This window comes from Oncorhynchus gorbuscha, linkage group LG01 (genome assembly GCF_021184085.1).
Source record: "Oncorhynchus gorbuscha isolate QuinsamMale2020 ecotype Even-year linkage group LG01, OgorEven_v1.0, whole genome shotgun sequence".
Classification (NCBI taxonomy): Eukaryota; Metazoa; Chordata; class Actinopteri; order Salmoniformes; family Salmonidae; genus Oncorhynchus; species Oncorhynchus gorbuscha.
The window spans coordinates 102559516-102586285 of record NC_060173.1 but is presented as its reverse complement, the minus strand read 5'-3'; the positions used below and the strand labels follow the sequence as shown (position 1 = coordinate 102586285).

At 48.4% G+C, this 26770-nt stretch overlaps 1 protein-coding gene across 2 annotated transcripts in view; it reads right to left on the bottom strand.

Moving 5' to 3' along the window:
* Positions 1-26770, bottom strand: part of LOC124047576 (zinc finger protein GLI2-like) — a 161759-nt gene that overhangs the window by 48459 nt on the left and 86530 nt on the right. For both annotated transcript variants that reach the window (XM_046367897.1, XM_046367888.1), the window contains exon 4: positions 17769-17974. In XM_046367897.1, the coding sequence (XP_046223853.1) occupies positions 17769-17974 (206 nt within the window). The remainder of the gene's footprint in view (positions 1-17768; positions 17975-26770) is intronic.

Sequence of the window (26770 nt, the reverse complement as noted above, 5' to 3'; positions counted from 1 at the left end):
GATGGTGGAGGATAGTGGATAGGACAGACACACTAAAGATGGTGGAGGGTAGTGGATAGGACAGACACACTAAAGATGGTGGAGGGTAGTGGATAGGACAGACACACAAAGATGGTGGAGGGTAGTGGATAGGACAGACACACTAAAGATGGTGGAGGGTAGTGGATAGGACAGACACACTAAAGATGGTGGAGGGTAGTGGATAGGACAGACACACTAAAGATGGTGGAGGGTAGTGGATAGGACAGACACACTAAAGATGGTGGAGGGTAGTGGATAGGACAGACACACTAAAGATGGTGGAGGGTAGTGGATAGGACAGACACACTAAAGATGGTGGAAGGGTAGTGGATAGGACAGACACACTAAAGATGGTGGAGGGTAGTGGATAGGACAGACACACTAAAGATGGTGGAGGGTAGTGGATAGGACAGACACTCTAAAGATGGTGGAGGGTAGTGGATAGGACAGACACACTAAAGATGGTGAAGGGTAGTGGATAGGACAGACACTAAAGATGGTGAAGGGTAGTGGATAGGACAGACACACTAAAGATGGTGAAGGGTAGTGGATAGGACAGACACATTAAAGATGGTGGAGGGTAGTGGATAGGACAGACACACTAAAGATGGTGGAGGGTAGTGGATAGGACAGACACACTAAAGATGGTGGAGGGTAGTGGATAGGACAGACACACTAAAGATGGTGGAGGGTAGTGGATAGGACAGACACACTAAAGATGGTGGAGGGTAGTGGATAGGACAGACACACTAAAGATGGTGGAGGGTAGTGGATAGGACAGACACTAAAGATGGTGGAGGGTAGTGGATAGGACAGACACACTAAAGATGGTGGAGGGTAGTGGATAGGACAGACACACTAAAGATGGTGGAGGGTAGTGGATAGGACAGACACACTAAAGATGGATGGAGGGTAGTCGATAGGACAGACACACTAAAGATGGTGGAGGGTAGTGGATAGGACAGACACACTAAAGATGGTGGAGGGTAGTGGATAGGACAGACACACTAAAGATGGATAAGGGTAGTCGATAGGACAGACACACTAAAGATGGATAAGGGTAGTGGATAGGACAGACACACTAAAGATGGTGGAGGGTAGTGGATAGGACAGACACACTAAAGATGGTGGAGGGTAGTGGATAGGACAGACACACTAAAGATGGATAAGGGTAGTGGATAGGACAGACACACTAAAGATGGTGGAGGGTAGTGGATAGGACAGACACTAAAGATGGTGGAGGGTAGTGGATAGGACAGACACACTAAAGATGGTGGAGGGTAGTGGATAGGACAGACACACTAAAGATGGTGGAGGGTAGTGGATAGGACAGACACACTAAAGATGGTGGAGGGTAGTGGATAGGACAGACACACTAAAGATGGTGGAGGGTAGTGGATAGGACAGACACACTAAAGATGGTGGAGGGTAGTGGATAGGACAGACACACTAAAGATGGATAAGGGTAGTGGTGGAGGGTAGATAGGACAGACACACTAAAGATGGATAAGGGTAGTCGATAGGACAGACACACTAAAGATGGTGGAGGGTAGTGGATAGGACAGACACACTAAAGATGGTGGAGGGTAGTGGATAGGACAGACACTAAAGATGGTGGAGGGTAGTGGATAGGACAGACACACTAAAGATGGTGGAGGGTAGTGGATAGGACAGACACACTGAAGATGGTGGAGGGTAGTGGATAGGACAGACACACTAAAGATGGTGGAGGGTAGTGGATAGGACAGACACACTAAAGATGGTGGAGGGTAGTGGATAGAACAGACACACTAAAGATGGTGGAGGGTAGTGGATAGGACAGACACACTGAAGATGGTGGAGGGTAGTGGATAGGACAGACACACTAAAGATGGTGGAGGGTAGTGGATAGGACAGACACACTAAAGATGGTGGAGGGTAGTGGATAGGACAGACACACTAAAGATGGATAAGGGTAGTGATAGGACAGACACACTAAAGATGGATAAGGGTAGTGGATAGGACAGACACACTAAAGATGGTGGAGGGTAGTGGATAGGACAGACACACTAAAGATGGTGGAGGGTAGTGGATAGGACAGACACACTAAAGATGGTGGAGGGTAGTGGATAGGACAGACACACAAAAGATGGTGGAGTGTAGTGGATAGGACAGACACACTAAAGATGGTGGAGGGTAGTGGATAGGACAGACACACTAAAGATGGTGGAGGGTAGTGGATAGGACAGACACACTAAAGATGGTGGAGGGTAGTGGATAGGACAGACACACTAAAGATGGTGGAGGGTAGTGGATAGGACAGACACACTAAAGATGGTGGAGGGTAGTGGATAGGACAGACACACTAAAGATGGTGGAGGGTAGTGGATAGGACAGACACACTAAAGATGGTGGAGGGTAGTGGATAGGACAGACACACTAAAGATGGTGGAGGGTAGTGGATAGGACAGACACACTAAAGATGGTGGAGGGTAGTGGATAGGACAGACACACTAAAGATGGTGGAGGGTAGTGGATAGGACAGACACACTAAAGATGGTGGAGGGTAGTGGATAGGACAGACACACTAAAGATGGTGGAGGGTAGTGGATAGGACAGACACACTAAAGATGGTGGAGGGTAGTGGATAGGACAGACACACTAAAGATGGTGGAGGGTAGTGGATAGGACAGACACACTAAAGATGGTGGAGGGTAGTGGATAGGACAGACACACTAAAGATGGTGGAGGGTAGTGGATAGGACAGACACACTAAAGATGGTGGAGGGTAGTGGATAGGACAGACACACTAAAGATGGTGGAGGGTAGTGGATAGGACAGACACACTAAAGATGGTGGAGGGTAGTGGATAGGACAGACACACTAAAGATGGATATAGGGTAGTGGATAGGACAGACACACTAAAGATGGATAAGGGTAGTGGATAGGACAGACACACTAAAGATGGTGGAGGGTAGTGGATAGGACAGACACACTAAAGATGGTGGAGGGTAGTGGATAGGACAGACACACTAAAGATGGTGGAGGGTAGTGGATAGGACAGACACACTAAAGATGGTGGAGGGTAGTGGATAGGACAGACACACTAAAGATGGTGGAGGGTAGTGGATAGGACAGACACTAAAGATGGTGGAGGGTAGTGGATAGGACAGACACACTAAAGATGGTGGAGGGTAGTGGATAGGACAGACACACTAAAGATGGATAAGGGTAGTCGATAGGACAGACACACTAAAGATGGTGGCGGGTAGTGGATAGGACAGACACACTAAAGATGGTGGAAGGGTAGTGGATAGGACAGACACACTAAAGATGGTGGAGGGTAGTGGATAGGACAGACACACTAAAGATGGTGGAGGGTAGTGGATAGGACAGACACACAAAAGATGGTGGCGTGTAGTGGATAGGACAGACACACTAAAGATGGTGGAGGGTAGTGGATAGAACAGACACACTAAAGATGGTGGAGGGTAGTGGATAGGACAGACACACTAAAGATGGTGGAGGGTAGTGGATAGGACAGACACTAAAGATGGTGAAGGGTAGTGGATAGGACAGACACACTAAAGATGGTGGAGGGTAGTGGATAGGACAGACACACTAAAGATGGTGGAGGGTAGTGGATAGGACAGACACACTAAAGATGGTGGAGGGTAGTGGATAGGACAGACACACTAAAGATGGTGGAGGGTAGTGGATAGGACAGACACACTAAAGATGGTGGAGGGTAGTGGATAGGACAGACACACTAAAGATGGTGGAGGGTAGTGGATAGGACAGACACACTAAAGATGGTGAAGGGTAGTGGATAGGACAGACACACTAAAGATGGTGGAGGGTAGTGGATAGGACAGACACACTAAAGATGGTGGAGGGTAGTGGATAGGACAGACATATTAAAGATGGTGGAGGGTAGTGGATAGGACAGACATACTAAAGATGGTGGAGGGTAGTGGATAGGACAGACACACTAAAGATGGTGGAGGGTAGTGGATAGGACAGACACACTAAAGATGGTGGAGGGTAGTGGATAGGACAGACACACTAAAGATGGTGGATAGGGTAGATGGATAGGACAGACACACTAAAGATGGTGGAGGGTAGTGGATAGGACAGACACACTAAAGATGGTGGAGGGTAGTGGATAGGACAGACACACTAAAGATGGTGGAGGGTAGTGGATAGGACAGACACACTAAAGATGGTGGAGGGTAGTGGATAGGACAGACACACTAAAGATGGTGGAGGGTAGTGGATAGGACAGACACACTAAAGATGGTGGAGGGTAGTGGATAGGACAGACACACTAAAGATGGTGGAGGGTAGTGGATAGGACAGACACACTAAAGATGGTGGAGGGTAGTGGATAGGACAGACACACTAAAGATGGTGGAGGGTAGTGGATAGGACAGACACACTAAAGATGGTGGAGGGTAGTGGATAGGACAGACACACTAAAGATGGTGGAGGGTAGGGATAGGACAGACACACTAAAGATGGTGGAGGGTAGTGGATAGGACAGACACACTAAAGATGGTGGAGGGTAGTGGATAGGACAGACACACTAAAGATGGTGGAGGGTAGTGGATAGGACAGACACACTAAAGATGGTGGAGGGTAGTGGATAGGACAGACACACTAAAGATGGTGGAGGGTAGTGGATAGGACAGACACACTAAAGATGGTGGAGGGTAGTGGATAGGACAGACACACTAAAGATGGTGGAGGGTAGTGGATAGGACAGACACACTAAAGATGGTGGAGGGTAGTGGATAGGACAGACACACTAAAGATGGTGGAGGGTAGTGGATAGGACAGACACACTAAAGATGGTGGAGGGTAGTGGATAGGACAGACACACTAAAGATGGTGGAGGGTAGTGGATAGGACAGACACACTAAAGATGGTGGAGGGTAGTGGATAGGACAGACACACTAAAGATGGTGGAGGGTAGTGGATAGGACAGACACACTAAAGATGGTGGAGGGTAGTGGATAGGACAGACACACTAAAGATGGTGGAGGGTAGTGGATAGGACAGACACACTAAAGATGGTGGAGGGTAGTGGATAGGACAGACACACTAAAGATGGTGGAGGGTAGTGGATAGGACAGACACACTAAAGATGGTGGAGGGTAGTGGATAGGACAGACACACTAAAGATGGTGGAGGGTAGTGGATAGGACAGACACACTAAAGATGGTGGAGGGTAGTGGATAGGACAGACACACTAAAGATGGTGGAGGGTAGTGGATAGGACAGACACACTAAAGATGTGGATAGGATAGGAGACACAAAGATGGTGGAGGGTAGTGGATAGGACAGACACACTAAAGATGGTGGAGGGTAGTGGATAGGACAGACACACTAAAGATGGTGGAGGGTAGTGGATAGGACAGACACACTAAAGATGGTGGAGGGTAGTGGATAGGACAGACACACTAAAGATGGTGGAGGGTAGTGGATAGGACAGACACACAAAAGATGGTGGAGGGTAGTGGATAGGACAGACACACTAAAGATGGTGGAGGGTAGTGGATAGGACAGACACACTAAAGATGGTGGAGGGTAGTGGATAGGACAGACACACTAAAGATGGTGGAGGGTAGTGGATAGGACAGACACACTAAAGATGGTGGAGGGTAGTGGATAGGACAGACACACTAAAGATGGTGGAGGGTAGTGGATAGGACAGACACACTAAAGATGGTGGAGGGTAGTGGATAGGACAGACACACTAAAGATGGTGGAGGGTAGTGGATAGGACAGACACACTAAAGATGGTGGAGGGTAGTGGATAGGACAGACACACTAAAGATGGTGGAGGGTAGTGGATAGGACAGACACACTAAAGATGGTGGAGGGTAGTGGATAGGACAGACACACTAAAGATGGTGGAGGGTAGTGGATAGGACAGACACACTAAAGATGGTGGAGGGTAGTGGATAGGACAGACACACTAAAGATGGTGGAGGGTAGTGGATAGGACAGACACACTAAAGATGGTGGAGGGTAGTGGATAGGACAGACACACTAAAGATGGTGGAGGGTAGTGGATAGGACAGACACTAAAGATGGTGGAGGGTAGTGGATAGGACAGACACACTAAAGATGGTGGAGGGTAGTGGATAGGACAGACACACTGAAGATGGTGGAGGGTAGTGGATAGGACAGACACACTAAAGATGGTGGAGGGTAGTGGATAGGACAGACACACTAAAGATGGTGGAGGGTAGTGGATAGACAGACACACTAAAGATGGTGGAGGGTAGTGGATAGGACAGACACACTAAAGATGGTGGAGGGTAGTGGATAGGACAGACACACTAAAGATGGTGGAGGGTAGTGGATAGGACAGACACACTAAAGATGGTGGAGGGTAGTGGATAGGACAGACACACTAAAGATGGATAAGGGTAGTCGATAGGACAGACACACTAAAGATGGATAAGGGTAGTCGATAGGACAGACACACTAAAGATGGTGGAGGGTAGTGGATAGGACAGACACACTAAAGATGGTGGAGGGTAGTGGATAGGACAGACACACTAAAGATGGTGGAGGACAGACACACTAGTGGATAGGACAGACACACAAAAGATGGTGGAGGGTAGTGGATAGGACAGACACACTAAAGATGGTGGAGGGTAGTGGATAGGACAGACACACTAAAGATGGTGGAGGGTAGTGGATAGGACAGACACACTAAAGATGGTGGAGGGTAGTGGATAGGACAGACACACTAAAGATGGTGGAGGGTAGTGGATAGGACAGACACACTAAAGATGGTGGAGGGTAGTGGATAGGACAGACACACTAAAGATGATAGGACAGACAGACACACTAAAGATGGTGGAGGGTAGTGGATAGGACAGACACACTAAAGATGGTGGAGGGTAGTGGATAGGACAGACACACTAAAGATGGTGGAGGGTAGTGGATAGGACAGACACACTAAAGATGGTGGAGGGTAGTGGATAGGACAGACACACTAAAGATGGTGGAGGGTAGTGGATAGGACAGACACACTAAAGATGGTGGAGGGTAGTGGATAGGACAGACACACTAAAGATGGTGGAGGGTAGTGGATAGGACAGACACACTAAAGATGGTGGAGGGTAGTGGATAGGACAGACACACTAAAGATGGTGGAGGGTAGTGGATAGGACAGACACACTAAAGATGGTGGAGGGTAGTGGATAGGACAGACACACTAAAGATGGTGGAGGGTAGTGGATAGGACAGACACACTAAAGATGGTGGAGGGTAGTGGATAGGACAGACACACTAAAGATGGTGGAGGGTAGTGGATAGGACAGACACACTAAAGATGGTGGAGGGTAGTGGATAGGACAGACACACTAAAGATGGTGGAGGGTAGTGGATAGGACAGACACACTAAAGATGGTGGAGGGTAGTGGATAGGACAGACACACTAAAGATGGATAAGGGTAGTCGATAGGACAGACACACTAAAGATGGTGGAGGGTAGTGGATAGGACAGACACACTAAAGATGGTGGAGGGTAGTGGATAGGACAGACACACTAAAGAGATGGATAAGGGGGTAGTGGATAGGACAGACACACTAAAGATGGATAAGGGTAGTCGATAGGACAGACACACTAAAGATGGTGGAGGGTAGTGGATAGGACAGACACTAAAGATGGTGGAGGGTAGTGGATAGGACAGACACACTAAAGATGGATGGAGGGTAGTGGATAGGACAGACACACTAAAGATGGTGGAGGGTAGTCGATAGGACAGACACACTAAAGATGGTGGAGGGTAGTGGATAGGACAGACACTAAAGATGGTGGAGGGTAGTGGATAGGACAGACACACTAAAGATGGTGGAGGGTAGTGGATAGGACAGACACACTAAAGATGGTGGAGGGTAGTGGATAGAACAGACACACTAAAGATGGTGGAGGGTAGTGGATAGGACAGACACACTAAAGATGGTGGAGGGTAGTGGATAGGACAGACACACTAAAGATGGATAAGGGTAGTCGATAGGACAGACACACTAAAGATGGATAAGGGTAGTCGATAGGACAGACACACTAAAGATGGTGGAGGGTAGTGGATAGGACAGACACACTAAAGATGGTGGAGGGTAGTGGATAGGACAGACACTAAAGATGGTGGAGGGTAGTGGATAGGACAGACACACTAAAGATGGTGGAGGGTAGTGGATAGGACAGACACACTGAAGATGGTGGAGGGTAGTGGATAGGACAGACACACTAAAGATGGTGGAGGGTAGTGGATAGGACAGACACACTAAAGATGGTGGAGGGTAGTGGATAGAACAGACACACTAAAGATGGTGGAGGGTAGTGGATAGGACAGACACACTGAAAGATGGTGGAGGGTAGTGGATAGGACAGACACACTAAAGATGGTGGAGGGTAGTGGATAGGACAGACACACTAAAGATGGTGGAGGGTAGTGGATAGGACAGACACACTAAAGATGGATGGAGGGTAGTGGATAGGACAGACACACTAAAGATGGATGGAGGGTAGTGGATAGGACAGACACACTAAAGATGGTGGAGGGTAGTGGATAGGACAGACACACTAAAGATGGTGGAGGGTAGTGGATAGGACAGACACACTAAAGATGGTGGAGGGTAGTGGATAGGACAGACACACTAAAGATGGTGGAGTGTAGTGGATACGACAGACACACTAAAGATGGTGGAGGGTAGTGGATAGGACAGACACACTAAAGATGGTGGAGGGTAGTGGATAGGACAGACACACTAAAGATGGTGGAGGGTAGTGGATAGGACAGACACACTAAAGATGGTGGAGGGTAGGGATAGTGGATAGGACAGACAGACTAAAGATGGTGGAGGGTAGTGGATAGGACAGACACACTAAAGATGGTGGAGGGACAGACACACTAAAGATAGTGGATGGATAGGACAGACACACTAAAGATGGTGGAGGGTAGTGGATAGGACAGACACACTAAAGATGGTGGAGGGTAGTGGATAGGACAGACACTAAAGATGGTGGAGGGTAGTGGATAGGACAGACACACTAAAGATGGTGGAGGGTAGTGGATAGGACAGACACACTAAAGATGGTGGAGGGTAGTGGATAGGACAGACACACTAAAGATGGTGGAGGGTAGTGGATAGGACAGACACACTAAAGATGGTGGAGGGTAGTGGATAGGACAGACACACTAAAGATGGTGGAGGGTAGTGGATAGGACAGACACACTAAAGATGGTGGAGGGTAGTGGATAAAGGACAGACACACTAAAGATGGTGGAGGGTAGTGGATAGGACAGACACACTAAAGATGGATGGTGGAGGGTAGTGGATAGGACAGACACACTAAAGATGGTGGAGGGTAGTGGATAGGACAGACACACTAAAGATGGTGGAGGGTAGTGGATAGGACAGACACACTAAAGATGGTGGAGGGTAAAGATGGATAGGACAGACACACTAAAGATGGTGGAGGGTAGTGGATAGGACAGACACACTAAAGATGGTGGAGGGTAGTGGATAGGACAGACACACTAAAGATGGTGGAGGGTAGTGGATAGGACAGACACACTAAAGATGGTGGAGGGTAGTGGATAGGACAGACACACTAAAGATGGATAAGGGTAGTCGATAGGACAGACACACTAAAGATGGTGGCGGGTAGTGGATAGGACAGACACACTAAAGATGGTGGAGGGTAAAGATGGATAGGACAGACACACTAAAGATGGATGGAGGGTAGTGGATAGGACAGACACACTAAAGATGGTGGAGGGTAGTGGATAGGACAGACACACTAAAGATGGTGGAGGGTAGTGGATAGGACAGACACACTAAAGATGGTGGAGGGTAGTGGATAGGACAGACAGACACACTAAAGATGGATGGAGGGTAGTGGATAGGACAGACACACTAAAGATGGTGGAGGGTAGTGGATAGGACAGACACACTGGAAGATGACACACTAAAGATGGAGGGTAGTGGATAGGACAGACACACTAAAGATGGTGGAGGGTAGTGGATAGGACAGACACACTAAAGATGGTGGAGGGTAGTGGATAGGACAGACACACTAAAGATGGTGGAGGGTAGTGGATAGGACAGACACACTAAAGATGGTGGAGGGTAGTGGATAGGACAGACACACTAAAGATGGTGGAGGGTAGTGGATAGGACAGACACACTAAAGATGGATAAGGGTAGTCGATAGGACAGACACACTAAAGATGGATAAGGGTAGTCGATAGGACAGACACACTAAAGATGGTGGAGGGTAGTGGATAGGACAGACACACTAAAGATGGTGGAGGGTAGTGGATAGGACAGACACACTAAAGATGGTGGAGGGTAGTGGATAGGACAGACACTAAAGATGGTGGAGGGTAGTGGATAGGACAGACACACTAAAGATGGTGGAGGGTAGTGGATAGGACAGACACACTAAAGATGGTGGAGGGTAGTGGATAGAACAGACACACTAAAGATGGTGGAGGGTAGTGGATAGGACAGACACACTAAAGATGGTGGAGGGTAGTGGATAGGACAGACACACTAAAGATGGTGGAGGGTAGTGGATAGGACAGACACACTAAAGATGGTGGAGGGTAGTGGATAGGACAGACACACTAAAGATGGTGGAGGGTAGTGGATAGGACAGACACACTAAAGATGGTGGAGGGTAGTGGATAGGACAGACACACTAAAGATGGTGGAGGGTAGTGGATAGGACAGACACACTAAAGATGGTGGAGGGTAGTGGATAGGACAGACACACTAAAGATGGTGGAGGGTAGTGGATAGGACAGACACACTAAAGATGGTGGAGGGTAGTAGTGGGATAGGACAGACACACTAAAGATGGTGGAGGGTAGTGGATAGGACAGACACACTAAAGATGGTGGAGGGTAGTGGATAGGACAGACACACTAAAGATGGTGGAGGGTAGTGGATAGGACAGACACACTAAAGATGGTGGAGGGTAGTGGATAGGACAGACACACTAAAGATGGTGGAGGGTAGTGGATAGGACAGACACACTAAAGATGGTGGAGGGTAGTGGATAGGACAGACACACTAAAGATGGTGGAGGGTAGTGGATAGGACAGACACACTAAAGATGGTGGAGGGTAGTGGATAGGACAGACACACTAAAGATGGTGGAGGGTAGTGGATAGGACAGACACACTAAAGATGGTGGAGGGTAGTGGACAGACACACTAAAGATGGTGGAGGACAGACAGACACACTAAAGATGGTGGAGGGTAGTGGATAGGACAGACACACTAAAGATGGTGGAGGGTAGTGGATAGGACAGACACACTAAAGATGGTGGAGGGTAGTGGATAGGACAGACACACTAAAGATGGTGGAGGGTAGTGGATAGGACAGACACACTAAAGATGGTGGAGGGTAGTGGATAGGACAGACACACTAAAGATGGTGGAGGGTAGTGGATAGGACAGACACACTAAAGATGGTGGAGGGTAGTGGATAGGACAGACACACTAAAGATGGTGGAGGGTAGTGGATAGGACAGACACACTAAAGATGGTGGAGGGTAGTGGATAGGACAGACACACTAAAGATGGTGGAGGGTAGTGATGGACAGACACACTAAAGATGGTAGGGTAGTGGATAGGACAGACACACTAAAGATGGTGGAGGAGTGGATAGGACAGACACACTAAAGATGGTGGAGGGTAGTGGATAGGACAGACACACTAAAGATGGTGGAGGGTAGTGGATAGGACAGACACACTAAAGATGGTGGAGGGTAGTGGATAGGACAGACACACTAAAGATGGTGATGGGATAGGACAGACACACTAAAGATGGTGGAGGGTAGTGGATAGGACAGAAGAAGATGGTGGAGGGTAGTGGATAGGACAGACACACTAAAGATGGTGGAGGGTAGTGGATAGGACAGACACACTAAAGATGGTGGAGGGTAGTGGATAGGACAGACACAAAGATAAAGATGGTGGAGGGTAGTGGATAGGACAGACACACTAAAGATGGTGGAGGGTAGTGGATAGGACAGACACACTAAAGATGGTGGAGGGTAGTGGATAGGACAGACACACTAAAGATGGTGGAGGGTAGTGGATAGGACAGACACACTAAAGATGGTGGAGGGTAGTGGATAGGACAGACACACTAAAGATGGTGGAGGGTAGTGGATAGGACAGACACACTAAAGATGGTGGAGGGTAGTGGATAGGACAGACACACTAAAGATGGTGGAGGGTAGTGGATAGGACAGACACACTAAAGATGGTGGAGGGTAGTGGATAGGACAGACACACTAAAGATGGTGGAGGGTAGTGGATAGGACAGACACACTAAAGATGGTGGAGGGTAGTGGATAGGACAGACACACTAAAGATGGTGGAGGGTAGTGGATAGGACAGACACACTAAAGATGGATAGGACAGACACACTAAAGATGGTGGAGGGTAGTGGATAGGACAGACACACTAAAGATGGTGGAGGGTAGTGGATAGGACAGACACACTAAAGATGGATAAGGGTAGTCGATAGGACAGACACACTAAAGATGGATAGGGTAGTCGATAGGACAGACACACTAAAGATGGTGGAGGGTAGTGGATAGGACAGACACACTAAAGATGGTGGAGGGTAGTGGATAGGACAGACACACTAAATGGTGGTGGAGGGACACACTAAAGATGGATAGGATAGGACAGACACACTAAAGATGGTGGAGGGTAGTGGATAGGACAGACACAGACACACTAAAGATGGTGGAGGGTAGTGGATAGGACAGACACACTAAAGATGGTGGAGGGTAGTGGATAGGACAGACACACTAAAGATGGTGGAGGGTAGTGGATAGGACAGACACACTAAAGATGGTGGAGGGTAGTGGATAGGACAGACACACTAAAGATGGTGGAGGATAGGACAGACACACTAAAGATGGATAGTGACAGACACACTAAAGATGGTGGAGGGTAGTGGATAGGACAGACACACTAAAGATGGTGGAGGGTAGTGGATAGGACAGACACACTAAAGATGGTGGAGGGTAGTGGATAGGACAGACACACTAAAGATGGTGGAGGGTAGTGGATAGGACAGACACACTAAAGATGGTGGAGGGTAGTGGATAGGACAGACACACTAAAGATGGTGGAGGGTAGTGGATAGGACAGACACACTAAAGATGGTGGAGGGTAGTGGATAGGACAGACACACTAAAGATGGTGGAGGGTAGTGGATAGGACAGACACACTAAAGATGGTGGAGGGTAGTGGATAGGACAGACACACTAAAGATGGTGGAGGGTAGTGGATAGGACAGACACACTAAAGATGGTGGACAGACACACTAAAGATGGTGGAGGGTAGTGGATAGGACAGACACACTAAAGATGGTGGAGGGTAGTGGATAGGACAGACACACTAAAGATGGATAAGGGTAGTGGATAGGACAGACACACTAAAGATGGTGGAGGGTAGTGGATAGGACAGACACACTAAAGATGGTGGAGGGTAGTGGATAGGACAGACACACTAAAGATGGTGGAGGGTAGTGGATAGGACAGACACACTAAAGATGGATATGGTGGAGGACACACTAAAGATGGTGGAGTAGTGGATAGGACAGACACACTAAAGATGGTGGAGGGTAGTGGATAGGACAGACACACTAAAGATGGTGGAGGGTAGTGGATAGGACAGACACACTAAAGATGGATAATAGGGTAGTGGATAGGACAGACACACTAAAGATGGATAAGGGTAGTCGATAGGACAGACACACTAAAGATGGTGGAGGGTAGTGGATAGGACAGACACACTAAAGATGGTGGAGGGTAGTGGATAGGACAGACACTAAAGATGGTGGAGGGTAGTGGATAGGACAGACACACTAAAGATGGTGGAGGGTAGTGGATAGGACAGACACACTAAAGATGGTGGAGGGTAGTGGATAGGACAGACACACTAAAGATGGTGGAGGGTAGTGGATAGGACAGACACACTAAAGATGGTGGAGGGTAGTGGATAGGACAGACACACTAAAGATGGATGGAGGGTAGTGGATAGGACAGACACACTAAAGATGGATAAGGGTAGTCGATAGGACAGACACACTAAAGATGGTGGAGGGTAGTGGATAGGACAGACACACTAAAGATGGTGGAGGGTAGTGGATAGGACAGACACACTAAAGATGGTGGAGGGTAGTGGATAGGACAGACACACTAAAGATGGTGGAGGGTAGTGGATAGGACAGACACACTAAAGATGGTGGAGATGGGTGGAGGGTAGATGGATAGGACAGACACACTAAAGATGGTGGAGGGTAGTGGATAGGACAGACACACTAAAGATGGTGGAGGGTAGTGGATAGGACAGACACACTAAAGATGGTGGAGGGTAGTGGATAGGACAGACACACTAAAGATGGTGGAGGGTAGTGGATAGGACAGACACACTAAAGATGGTGGAGGGTAGTGGATAGGACAGACACACTAAAGATGGTGGAGGGTAGTGGATAGGACAGACACACTAAAGATGGATAAGAGGTAGTCGATAGGACAGACACACTAAAGATGGATGGAGGTAGTGGATAGGACAGACACACTAAAGATGGTGGAGGGTAGTGGATAGGACAGACACACTAAAGATGGTGGAGGGTAGTGGATAGGACAGACACACTAAAGATGGTGGAGGGTAGTGGATAGGACAGACACACTAAAGATGATGGTGGACAGACACACTAAAGATGGTGGAGTGTGGATAGGACAGACACACTAAAGATGGTGGAGGGTAGTGGATAGGACAGACACACTAAAGATGGTGGAGGGTAGTGGATAGGACAGACACACTAAAGATGGTGGAGGGTAGTGGATAGGACAGACACACTAAAGATGGTGGAGGGTAGTGGATAGGACAGACACACTAAAGATGGTGGAGGGTAGTGGATAGGACAGACACACTAAAGATGGTGGAGGGTAGTGGATAGGACAGACACACTAAAGATGGTGGAGGGTAGTGGATAGGACAGACACACTAAAGATGGTGGAGGGTAGTGGATAGGACAGACACACTAAAGATGGTGGAGGGTAGTGGATAGGACAGACACACTAAAGATGGTGGAGGGTAGTGGATAGGACAGACACACTAAAGATGGTGGAGGGTAGTGGATAGTGGATAGGACAGACACACTAAAGACAGACACACTAAAGATGGTGGAGGGTAGTGGATAGGACAGACACACTAAAGATGGTGGAGATGGATGGAGGGTGGAGTGGATAGGACAGACACACTAAAGATGGTGGAGGGTAGTGGATAGGACAGACACACTAAAGATGGTGGAGGGTAGTGGATAGGACAGACACACTAAAGATGGTGGAGGGTAGTGGATAGGACAGACACACTAAAGATGGTGGAGGGTGGGATAGGACAGACACACTAAAGATGGTGGAGGGTAGTGACAGACACACTAAAGATGAGGGTAGTGGACAGACACACTAAAGATGGTGGAGGGTAGTGGATAGGACAGACACACTAAAGATGGTGGAGGGTAGTGGATAGGACAGACACACTAAAGATGGTGGAGGGTAGTGGATAGGACAGACACACTAAAGATGGTGGAGGGTAGTGGATAGGACAGACACACTAAAGATGGTGGAAGGGTAAAGATGGATAGGACAGACACACTAAAGATGGTGGAGGGTAGTGGATAGGACAGACACACTAAAGATGGTGGAGGGTAGTGGATAGGACAGACACACTAAAGATGGTGGAGGGTAGTGGATAGGACAGACACACTAAAGATGGTGGACAGGATGGTGGAGTGGATAGGACAGACACACTAAAGATGGTGGAGGGTAGTGGATAGGACAGACACACTAAAGATGGTGGAGGGTAGTGGATAGGACAGACACACTAAAGATGGTGGAGGGTAGTGGATAGGACAGACACACTAAAGATGGTGGAGGGTAGTGGATAGGACAGACACACTAAAGATGGTGGAGGGTAGTGGATAGGACAGACACACTAAAGATGGTGGAGGGTAGTGGATAGGACAGACACACTAAAGATGGTGGAGGGTAGTGGATAGGACAGACACACTAAAGATGGTGGAGGGTAGTGGATAGGACAGACACACTAAAGATGGTGGAGGGTAGTGGATAGGACAGACACACTAAAGATGGTGGAGGGTAGTGGATAGGACAGACACACTAAAGATGGATAGGACAGACACACTAAAGATGGTGGAGGGTAGTGGATAGGACAGACACACTAAAGATGGTGGAGGGTAGTGGATAGGACAGACACACTAAAGATGGTGGAGGGTAGTGGATAGGACAGACACACTAAAGATGGTGGAGGGTAGTGGATAGGACAGACACACTAAAGATGGATAAGGGTAGTCGATAGGACAGACACACTAAAGATGGTGGAGGGTAGTGGATAGGACAGACACACTAAAGATGGTGGAGGGTAGTGGATAGGACAGACACACTAAAGATGGTGGAGGGGACAGACACACTAAAGATGGATAGGACAGACAGACACTAAAGATGGTGGAGGGTAGTGGATAGGACAGATGGTGGAGGGTAGTGGATAGGACAGACACTAAAGATGGTGGAGGGTAGTGGATAGGACAGACACACTAAAGATGGTGGAGGGTAGTGGATAGGACAGACACACTAAAGATGGTGGAGGGTAGTGGATAGGACAGACACACTAAAGATGGTGGAGGGTAGTGGATAGGACAGACACACTAAAGATGGTGGAGGGTAGTGGATAGGACAGACACACTAAAGATGGTGGAGGGTAGTGGATAGGACAGACACACTAAAGATGGTGGAGGGTAGTGGATAGGACAGACACACTAAAGATGGATAAGGGTAGTGGATAGGACAGACACACTAAAGATGGTGGAGGGTAGTGGATAGGACAGACACACTAAAGATGGTGAAGATGGTGGAGGGTAGTGGATAACCTTTTATCTTCTCAGGCGGCTCTATTGCTCAACTTTTTAGCCTCTCAGGCGGCTCTCTCTAGTCTCTTCAACCTGTTGTCATAAGACGTTTGTGAGGACAGGCCTGTCATCATATGAACTCCGTACAGGGGAAGGAAATGGGCTTTTGTTTGTCTTTGCTAATTTCCATGGTTTCCGATACCCAAACATTGGTTCACACACTTATACACACATTCTATTGTGTGCATGTGTACACATACACTCTCACTCTCTCACACACACTCAAGGACGCACACACGTACACACATGCAAACACACACAATATACATCATTCACATCCCATTACACGAGAGGATGAAAGGAGAATGTTTTAATGTATCAGAGTGTATTAGGTGTTAGACTAATTATCACAGTATGGTGGGTAATGTAGTGTGTAAACAACTTAACAACATATACCCAGGTGTGTTCTGGGAGATCTTGTGTGCAAGACGTGTGTCTTATATATTATTCTTATGTGCCTCAAACGCAGTCTGCTCCTCTCATCTCACCTTCATGCTGAAACAAATATGTTTGTAAATCAACCAACCATATTTCTGCCTTATCGTTAGCATTTGTATAAATATAATTTATAATCTGACAGATATGGGCTGTGATTTGACGTAGAAAATGTAGTTTTATCTGGACTTTTTACATTTGTCATTTGTTTTAATGCTCTCTTGTAGTAAGATCCCCTATAACTACAAGGAGATTGCATGCGTGTCTGTGTGTGTGTGTCTCACCTTCTGCGGGGCTGAGTCCACGGGCAGCTGAGATCATAGATAGGGTAGGGCTGCTGTGCATGGAGCGGAGGTAGTGCTCCATGTGGTGGTTGATGTAGGGGTGAGGGGGGCTGAAGGGGGACTCCCCCGTCCCTGCTGCCTGAGGGGACAGACGGATCAGAGAGATGCAGTCTGAGATGACTGGGCTGCTGGCTAGGCCTTGAGGTCTGGCGAGAGAGAAAAGAGGTGGAGAATTAGTTAATGACAGAAATAGAGAGTGAAAGAGACCATTGACCATCGACAAGCACATTGTTGTTTAAAGTGAAGACCTTGAAAGAGTAATGCAAAACTGTGAAGTAAAACTTGTGAATTTTGTGAATTGTGAATTGTGAATTTTTGTGAATTGTGGTTTATGTGTGGGTACCAGTCAGGCCTGTCCCTGAAACCAGTTCCTCTACTACTGTACTTTCTCCCTATTCCCGATGTGTCACAGTGATCCCCTCTTTTACCGCTACTCAGAGTAAGGCTTCAGGCAGTGAAAAAGTTGAGACTGAGGGTCTTAGACTCCTATGAAAAAGCCTACTGTTTTGGTGGGCTCAGCCAAGGTGTCTCTCATATTGGTACTTAACGCTTTTACAAGACAACATATTCTCCGGATGTTACTGTAAAACGGAGGCATCTCACCAGCCACCTTCAAGCTAACATATTAATAAAACAAGATACAATGATTGAAGTGGAGTCAGAGGTAATATAGCCCACAGGTCACCGTCAGTGGGATATATATTTGTCATTTGTTAACTAGCAAGTCTGCTTGTAGAAACACAGCCAGGTTGCTGTAACTCTTGATAGCTGCCCCCTGAAGCCAGAACTGAACACTGAATACAGTACAGTCTGTCTGCTGACCGCTGGCACAGTTCTTTGAACTGTCTTTGGCAAAGCTAGTCCTTTGTAGTGGCATGCTACTCCTCCTGTGAATCTGGTTGTTGTGCCATTACATTTTCAAATGGTTCTAATTGAAACCATAATGTGTGGTGGGCCAGACAGTAGAGCACCTGGAAACAGGGAGTGACTGCCACTTCTCTGAGGAAGAAAGACTGCCGGACACCACTCAAGAGCTCTGTAGGTTACTGTACTTACATTCAGATGAAGAACTTGTTCAACTCTATCCTCTTGCAAAAACAACAGTGAAAGGTAGAAGCCTAGAGACGAGAATGTATTTTGCTAGAAGCCAAAAGACACACATTTTTATGCTGCAATTCATCCACACCCTTCCACGGTCTGTCTGTTGTTATTGAGACATGCAGGCTGCTCCTCCTAACTGAGGAGTCGATGTGTCAGGAGTCGTTTTTAAACAAAGCAGTACCACGTCCTCACACTTCATTAGTCTGCAGTCACTTTCCAAGCAGGAGGAAATGACCACTAATGAGATGGGGGAGAGTGGGACAGTGAGGTGGGGGAAGATAGGGGAGAGGGTGGGACAGTGAGGTGGGGGAGGAGAGGAGAGAGGGTGGGACAGTGAGGTGGGGGAGGAGAGGAGAGAGGGTGGGACAGTGAGGTGGGGGAGGATAGGAGAGAGGGTGGGACAGTGAGGTGGGGGAGGAGAGGAGAGAGGGTGGAACAGTGAGGTGGGGGAAGATAGGGGAGAGGGTGGGACAGTGAGGTGGGGGAGGTGAGGAGAGAGGGTGGGACAGTGAGGTGGGGGAAGATAGGAGAGAGGGTGGGACAGTGAGGTGGGGGAGGAGAGGAGGGAGTGGGAGAGGGTGGGACAGTGAGGTGGGGAAGATAGGGGAGAGGGTGGGACAGTGAGGTGGGGGAAGATAGGGGAGAGGGTGGGACAGTGAGGTGGGGGAAGATAGGGGAGAGGGTGGGACAGTGAGGTGGGGGAGGAGAGGAGAGAGTGGGAGAGGGTGGGACAGTGAGGTGGGGGAAGATAGGGGAGAGGGTGGGACAGTGAGGTGGGGGAGGATAGGGGAGAGGGTGGGACAGTGAGGTGGGGGAAGATAGGGGAGAGGGTGGGACAGTGAGGTGGCGGAGGAGAGTGGGAGAGGGTGGGACAGTGAAGTGGGGGAGGATAGGGGAGAGTGGGAGAGGGTGGGACAGTGAGGTGGGGGAAGATAGGGGATAGGGTGGGGGAGGATAGGGGAGGGTGGGACAGTGAGGTGGGGGAGGAGTGTGGGAGAGGGTGGGACAGTGAGGTGGGGGAGGAGAGTGGGAGAGGGTGGGACAGTGAGGTGGGGGAGGGAGAGGAGAGAGGGTGGGACAGTGAGGTGGGGGAGGAGAGGAGAGAGGGTGGGACAGTGAGGTGGGGGAGGATAGGAGAGAGGGTGGGACAGTGAGGTGGGGGAAGATAGGGGAGAGGGTGGGACAGTGAGGTGGGGGAGGAGAGTGGGAGAGGGTGGGACAGTGAAGTGGGGGAGGATAGGGGAGAGTGGGAGAGGGTGGGACAGTGAGGTGGGGGAAGATAGGGGATAGGGTGGGGGAGGATAGGGGAGGGTGGGACAGTGAGGTGGGGGAGGAGAGGAGAGAGGGTGGGACAGTGAGGTGGGGGAGGAGAGGAGAGAGGGTGGGACAGTGAGGTGGGGGAGGATAGGAGAGAGGGTGGGACAGTGAGGTGGGGAAGATAGGGGAGAGGGTGGGACAGTGAGGTGGGGGAGGAGAGTGGGAGAGGGTGGGACAGTGAAGTGGGGGAGGATAGGGGAGAGTGGGAGAGGGTGGGACAGTGAGGTGGGGGAAGATAGGGGATAGGGTGGGGGAGGATAGGGAGGGTGGGACAGTGAGGTGGGGGAGGAGAGTGGGAGAGGGTGGGACAGTGAGGTGGGGGAGGAGAGTGGGAGAGGGTGGGACAGTGAGGTGGGGGAGGAGAGTGGGAGAGTGTGGGACAGTGAGGTGGGGGAGGTTAGGGGAGAGTGGGACAGTGAGGTGGGGAAGGATAGGGGAGAGGGTGGGACAGTGAGGTGGGGGAGGATAGGAGAGAGTGGGAGAGGGTGGGACAGTGAGGTGGGGGAGGAGAGTGGGAGAGGGTGGGACAGTGAGGTGGGGGAGGATAGGAGAGAGTGGGAGAGGGTGGGGCAGTGAGGTGGGGGAGGATAGGGGAGAGTGGGACAGTGAGGTGGGGGAGGATAGGGGAGAGTGGGAGAGGGTGGGAAAGGGAGGTGGGGGAGGATAGGAGAGAGTGGGAGAGGGTGGGACAGTGAGGTGGGGGAGAGTGGGACAGTGAGGTGGGGGAGGATAGGAGAGAGTGGGAGAGGGTGGGACAGTGAGGTGGGGGAGAGTGGGACAGTGAGGTGGGGGAGGATAGGGGAGAGTGGGAGTGGGTGGGACAGTGAGGTGGGGGAGGATAGGGGAGAGTGGGAGAGGGTGGGACAGTGATGTGGGGGAGGATAGGAGAGAGTGGGAGAGGGTGGGACAGTGAGGTGGGGGAGGATAGGGGAGAGTGGGGATGGTGGGACAGTGAGGTGGGGGAGGATAGGAGAGAGTGGGGATGGTGGGGTTGGGGGCTCAGAGTACAAGACTTGAGTCTGCTGAACTAATGAGTTGCAGGGCAGGCAGGCAACATACAAAAAACTACCAAAATGCTCTGGCTTTGAAAAATCATAAATAAGCTAGTATACACAAAGATGTTTTAACATCCATTAGTTATAATGATAATAATTCATATTAGATACAACTAGGACTTTGGATTTAAAACACATAGTTCTGTATCTCAAGGATAGTAAATTCTGATGTGTGCCAAGAGCACGAGGTAAAAAACGGTTAAAATACTGATAAGGTTTCTTCCTGTAAATCTGTGGATTTGGGTATACTCATCTCTAAATCACTGAAATCCACAGGGATGACAGGCTGTCTGAGGCTGGTTGCAGGTCTGAAAGGTGGGTCTGAGATGTTAGCGTTCTTGGAAAGGCCTGGATTCACCTCAGTCTCTCATTTATACCCCTCTGTATTGTAGCCAACCTGCCCCAACCCAACACAGGCCTTGTTGCTTCCTCTGTTTCCAGTAAACGCCTACAGACAACCAGCCTTGTCTGACGGCCAACTTTCTGCCATCAACCCCTTCCAATGGACGGCCCATAAAGAGGTTTCTGTTCTGTTCTGGGGGAACTGAGAAGAAACAGACGCCGATTCCCTCCCCTTGGTGCGTCCACACACAGCACAGAGTTAGAGCGAGCCCTGCGCGAGTTCCAGAGATTAGCGTCCGGCTTTGCTGACACTCCGGGTTTTGCAAAACTGGCACGAGACCGCTCTTATCTGTTATGGGTCATTTTTTACGGACCGTACTGGTTGGTCACCGGCCTCCATGTTTAGCCCCAGTGTTCCCTGTTACCACTGTGCTGTGGGGAGAATGTCACTTGGTGGAGCGGTGGGATCTGGGATCTGGGATCTGTGGTGTGATGACTCCAAAGAGCATTTAGAGCTGACAGACTCTCCTGCGGTCCTGACCTCAGCCACAGAAGATCAACACACAGAGTACACAAGTGGAGGTTGTGAATGCTAATTGAAACTGTGAAATTGAAATTGTTAAGTTTGCGGAGGCTGTGAATGCTCTCCCTTATGGAAGTGCAAAAATTGTGAACCACAACTAACCTGACTGGTTCAAAATGAATTGGGGAGCCCTGGCTCCCAGACTCAAATTATTTATTTTATCAGAGCTCAAATGGAAACATGACATATAATGGACACATACAGTATATATTTCTTAAAGTCCTTCAATTCCTTTGTTTCAATGGGAAACATTTCAGATAAAAAAACATTTTGTATGGGTTTCTCTGAGCTTCAAAATACCCCAGGAAACACAATGCACATCGTCTCAATCAACAAAATATGATTTGTCTGTCACAGTATGAAAGAACACGTTAACACATACAGGACATAAATAATGCAAACTCCCATGCGCGTAGCTTCAAAAGCCTACCTTTGTGTATGCACGTCAACTACATGGGAAAGGGGAGGGGGCTCAGGTCCTTTTGGTGTGGGGCAGAGCAGTAGACGGACAGAGGCTGGTGCGGGCCACCTGTACCTATTCAACACCTCTTCTTAACTACTCTTAGTTATTGTCTTTGACTCCAGTGTTGGGGAACAGGTAGTAAAGGAAGCCTTTGTCTGGTCTGACGGACAGACAGAAGCCTTTACCTCTCTTTCTCAACACTTGAATTCAGGCATCCTGTTTCAGTGGATCTCTCTACTCTCTCTGCCTGGCTGGCTGGAATCGCCAATAAGTTAGTATTTGCCTCTCTGGCATGTTGTTCCCTACTGGCTCAGCGGACAAATTACAATGTGAGACACTCGTCTGTACATCTGGGAAGGTGCTCCCATTGAGATAAATCACTGTGTCTGCATCTCAAATGGCACCCTATTTCCTATATGCACTATTTTGACCAGGGTCCATAGGGCTTTGGTCAAAAGTATTGTACTATAAAGGGAATCGGGCGCCATTTGGGACGCAGGCCATGTTACCCCACAGGGGCTGGGGCTGCAGTGAGATCCTACTGTAGTTGTGTTTGGGTCCCTTCATCAGGATGCTGAGGATTTGGCCTCAAACATTGAAAGATATATAATTCTTTATGTATAGCAGACAACGGGATGAGGATGACCTAGAAACATAGGACAGTAGCTAGTATGCAAAGACACACATATTTTATTCTGATTCAACTTGGTGACTTCCGCAGTCCTTCAAACCAAGTGCAAATTCTTTAAAGGGCATCAGATAAATCTTGACATTTTTAAGCCGTTCATTTGCAACAGCCTTTCATTTGACCGATGGCTGCCTCTGTCCTTTCATGAATTCATTCCTTACAATAATTCACAGGAACTGTTAAATCCTCCCATAACCAGAGTGAAGACTTGAACCAACAAAATGCACCCAATCAGCACGCTTGGGATCAACCCCATCTTTCCACAATCAGCATGCTCAGGATCGGCCTCCCTTCTAACGCTAACCAATCAGCACACTCGGGAACAGCACGCTAACCAAACAAAGAAAAAAACAAATGGCTGATCTGTAAAATCCATTTAATCAACACATTCCAAGCCCGGACTGATTGCCTGGTAAACTAGACCACATCTGTTTGTGTAAGAGGGTGGTGCAGGCTACAGCTCCACAGCTCCACCACACAAAACCTTGGGGCAGAATCCTCCTCAGCTCAATGCTGCAATTTACTGCCTCACTCTATCAAACATAATAAATAGCTGTCCTGCTGGTCTGGAATGAGTGGGGATCTGTTTTTCTTTTCCTCTTGTTGTGTTGTCGTTGAGGTTCTGGGAACAGAAGGCTGGATTTTAGATACTAATTAGTAACCCCTTCGAACAGACTTGTCTTCCCTCTTACCAGACTTGTGGGTTCACACAGAGGATGCCCATTTCCACATTGCCATAATCTGCTGTACACTGCACATTATAAGCACTGTCTCAAAACAAAATGCTGTACTTTAGCACTGTCTCAGAGCAAGCGAGTCATTAACCGAATGGGAACAGTCATATAAATCAAATCAAATCAAATCAAATTTATTTGTCACATACACATGGTTAGCAGATGTTAATGCGAGTGTAGCGAAATGCTTGTGCTTCTAGTTCCGACAATGCAGTGATAACCAACAAGTAATCTAACTAACAATTCCAAAACTACTGTCTTATACACAGTGTAAGGGGATAAGGAACATGTACATAAGGATATATGAATGAGTGATGGTACAGAGCAGCATACAGTAGATGGTATCGAGTACAGTATATACATATGAGATGAGTGTGTAGACAAAGTAAACAAAGTGGCATAGTTAAAGTGGCTAGTGATACATGTGTTACATAAGGATGCAGTCGATGATGTAGAGTACAGTATATACATATGCATATGAGATGAATAATGTAGGGTAAGTAACATTATATAAGGTAGCATTGTTTAAAGTGGCTAGTGATATATTTACATCATTTCCCATCAATTCCCATTATTAAAATGGCTGGAGTTGGGTCAGTGTCAATAACAGTGTGTTGGCAGCAGCCACTCAGTGTTAGTGGTGGCTGTTTAACAGTCTGATGGCCTTGAGATAGAAGCTGAGCAAAACTCAGCAAAAAAAGAAACATCCCTTTTTCAGGACCCTGTCTTTCAAAAATAATTCGTAAAACTCCAAATAACTTCACAGATCTTCATTGTAAAGGGTTTAAACAATGTTTCCCATTCTTTTTCAATGAACATGCATTTCCCATGCAATTAATGAACATGCACATGTGGAACGGTCGTTAAGACACTAACAGCATACAAACGGTAGGCAATTAAGGTCACAGTTATGAAAACCTATGACACTAAAGAGGCCTTTCTACTGACTCTGAAAAACACCAAAAGAAAGATGCCCAGGGTCCCTGCTCATCTGCGTGAACGTGCCTTAGGCATGCTGCAAGGAGGCATGAGGACTGCAGATGTGGCCAGGGCAATAAATTGTAATGTCCGTACTATGAGATTCCTAAGACAGCACTACATGGAGACAGGATGGACAGCTGATCATTCTCGCAGTGGCAGACCACATGTAACAACACCTGCACAGGATTGGTACATCCGAACATCACACCTGCGGGACAGGTAAAGGATGGCAACAACAACTGCCCGAGATACACCAGGAATGAACAATCCCTCCATCAGTGCTCACACTGTCCGCAATAGGCTGAGACAAGCTGGACTGGGGCTTGTAGGCCTGTTGTAAGGCAGGTCCTCATCAGACATCACCGGCAACAACGTCGCCTATGGGCACAAACCCACTATCGCTGGACCAGACAGGACTGGCAAAAAGTGCTCTTCGCTGACGAGTTGCGGTTTTGTCTCACCAGGGGTGATGGTCGGATTTGCGTTCATCGTTGAAGGAATGAGCGTTACACCGAGGCCTGTACTCTAGAGCGGGATCGATTTGGAGTTGGGAGGTCTGTCATGATCTGGGGCGATGTGTCCCAGCATAATCTGACTGACCTTGTTGTCATTGCAGGCAATCTCAACACTGTGCGTTACAGGGAAGACATCCTCCTCCCTCATGTGGTGCCCTTCCTGCAGGCTCATCCTGACATGACCCTGCAGCATGACAATGCCACCAGCCATACTGCTCGTTCTGTGCATGATTTCCTGCAAGACAGGAATGTCAGTGTTCTGCCATGGCCAACGAAGAGCCCGTATCTCAATCCCCATTGAGCATGTCTGGGACATGTTGGATCAGAGGGTGAGGGCTAGGGCCATTCCCCCAGAAATATCTGGGAACTTGCAGCTGCCTTGGTGGAAGAGAGGCCTCCAGTATTTATGCTGCAGTAGTTTATGTGTCGGGGGGCTAGGGTCAGTTTGTTATATCTGTAGTACTTCTCCTGTCCTATTCGGTGTCCTCTCTTTCTTTCTCTCTCTTGGAGGACCTGAGCCCTAGGACCATGCCCCAGGACTACCTGACATGATGACTCCTTGCTGTCCCCAGTCCACCTGGCCGTGCTGCTGCTCCGGTTTCAACTGTTCTGCCTTATTATTATTCAACCATGCTGGTCATTTATGAACATTTGAACATCTTGGCCATGTTCTGTTATAATCTCCACCCGGCACAGCCAGAAGAGGACTGGCCACCCCACATAACCTGGTTCCTCTCTAGGTTTCTTCCTAGGTTTAGGCCTTTCTAGGGAGTTTTTCATTACATTACATTTACATTTAAGTCATTTAGCAGACGCTCTTATCCAGAGCGACTTACAAATTGGTGCATTCACCTTATGACATCCAGTGGAACAGTCACTTTACAATAGTGCATCTAAATCTTAAAGGGGGGGGGTGAGAGGGATTACTTATCCTATCCTAGGTATTCCTTAAAGAGGTGGGGTTTCAGGTGTCTCCGGAAGGTGGTGATTGACTCCACTGTCCTGGCGTCGTGAGGGAGTTTGTTCCACCATTGGGGGGCCAGAGCAGCGAACAGTTTTGACTGGGCTGAGCGGGAACTGTACTTCCTCAGTGGTAGGGAGGCGAGCAGGCCAGAGGTGGATGAACGCAGTGCCCTTGTTTGGGTGTAGGGCCTGATCAGAGC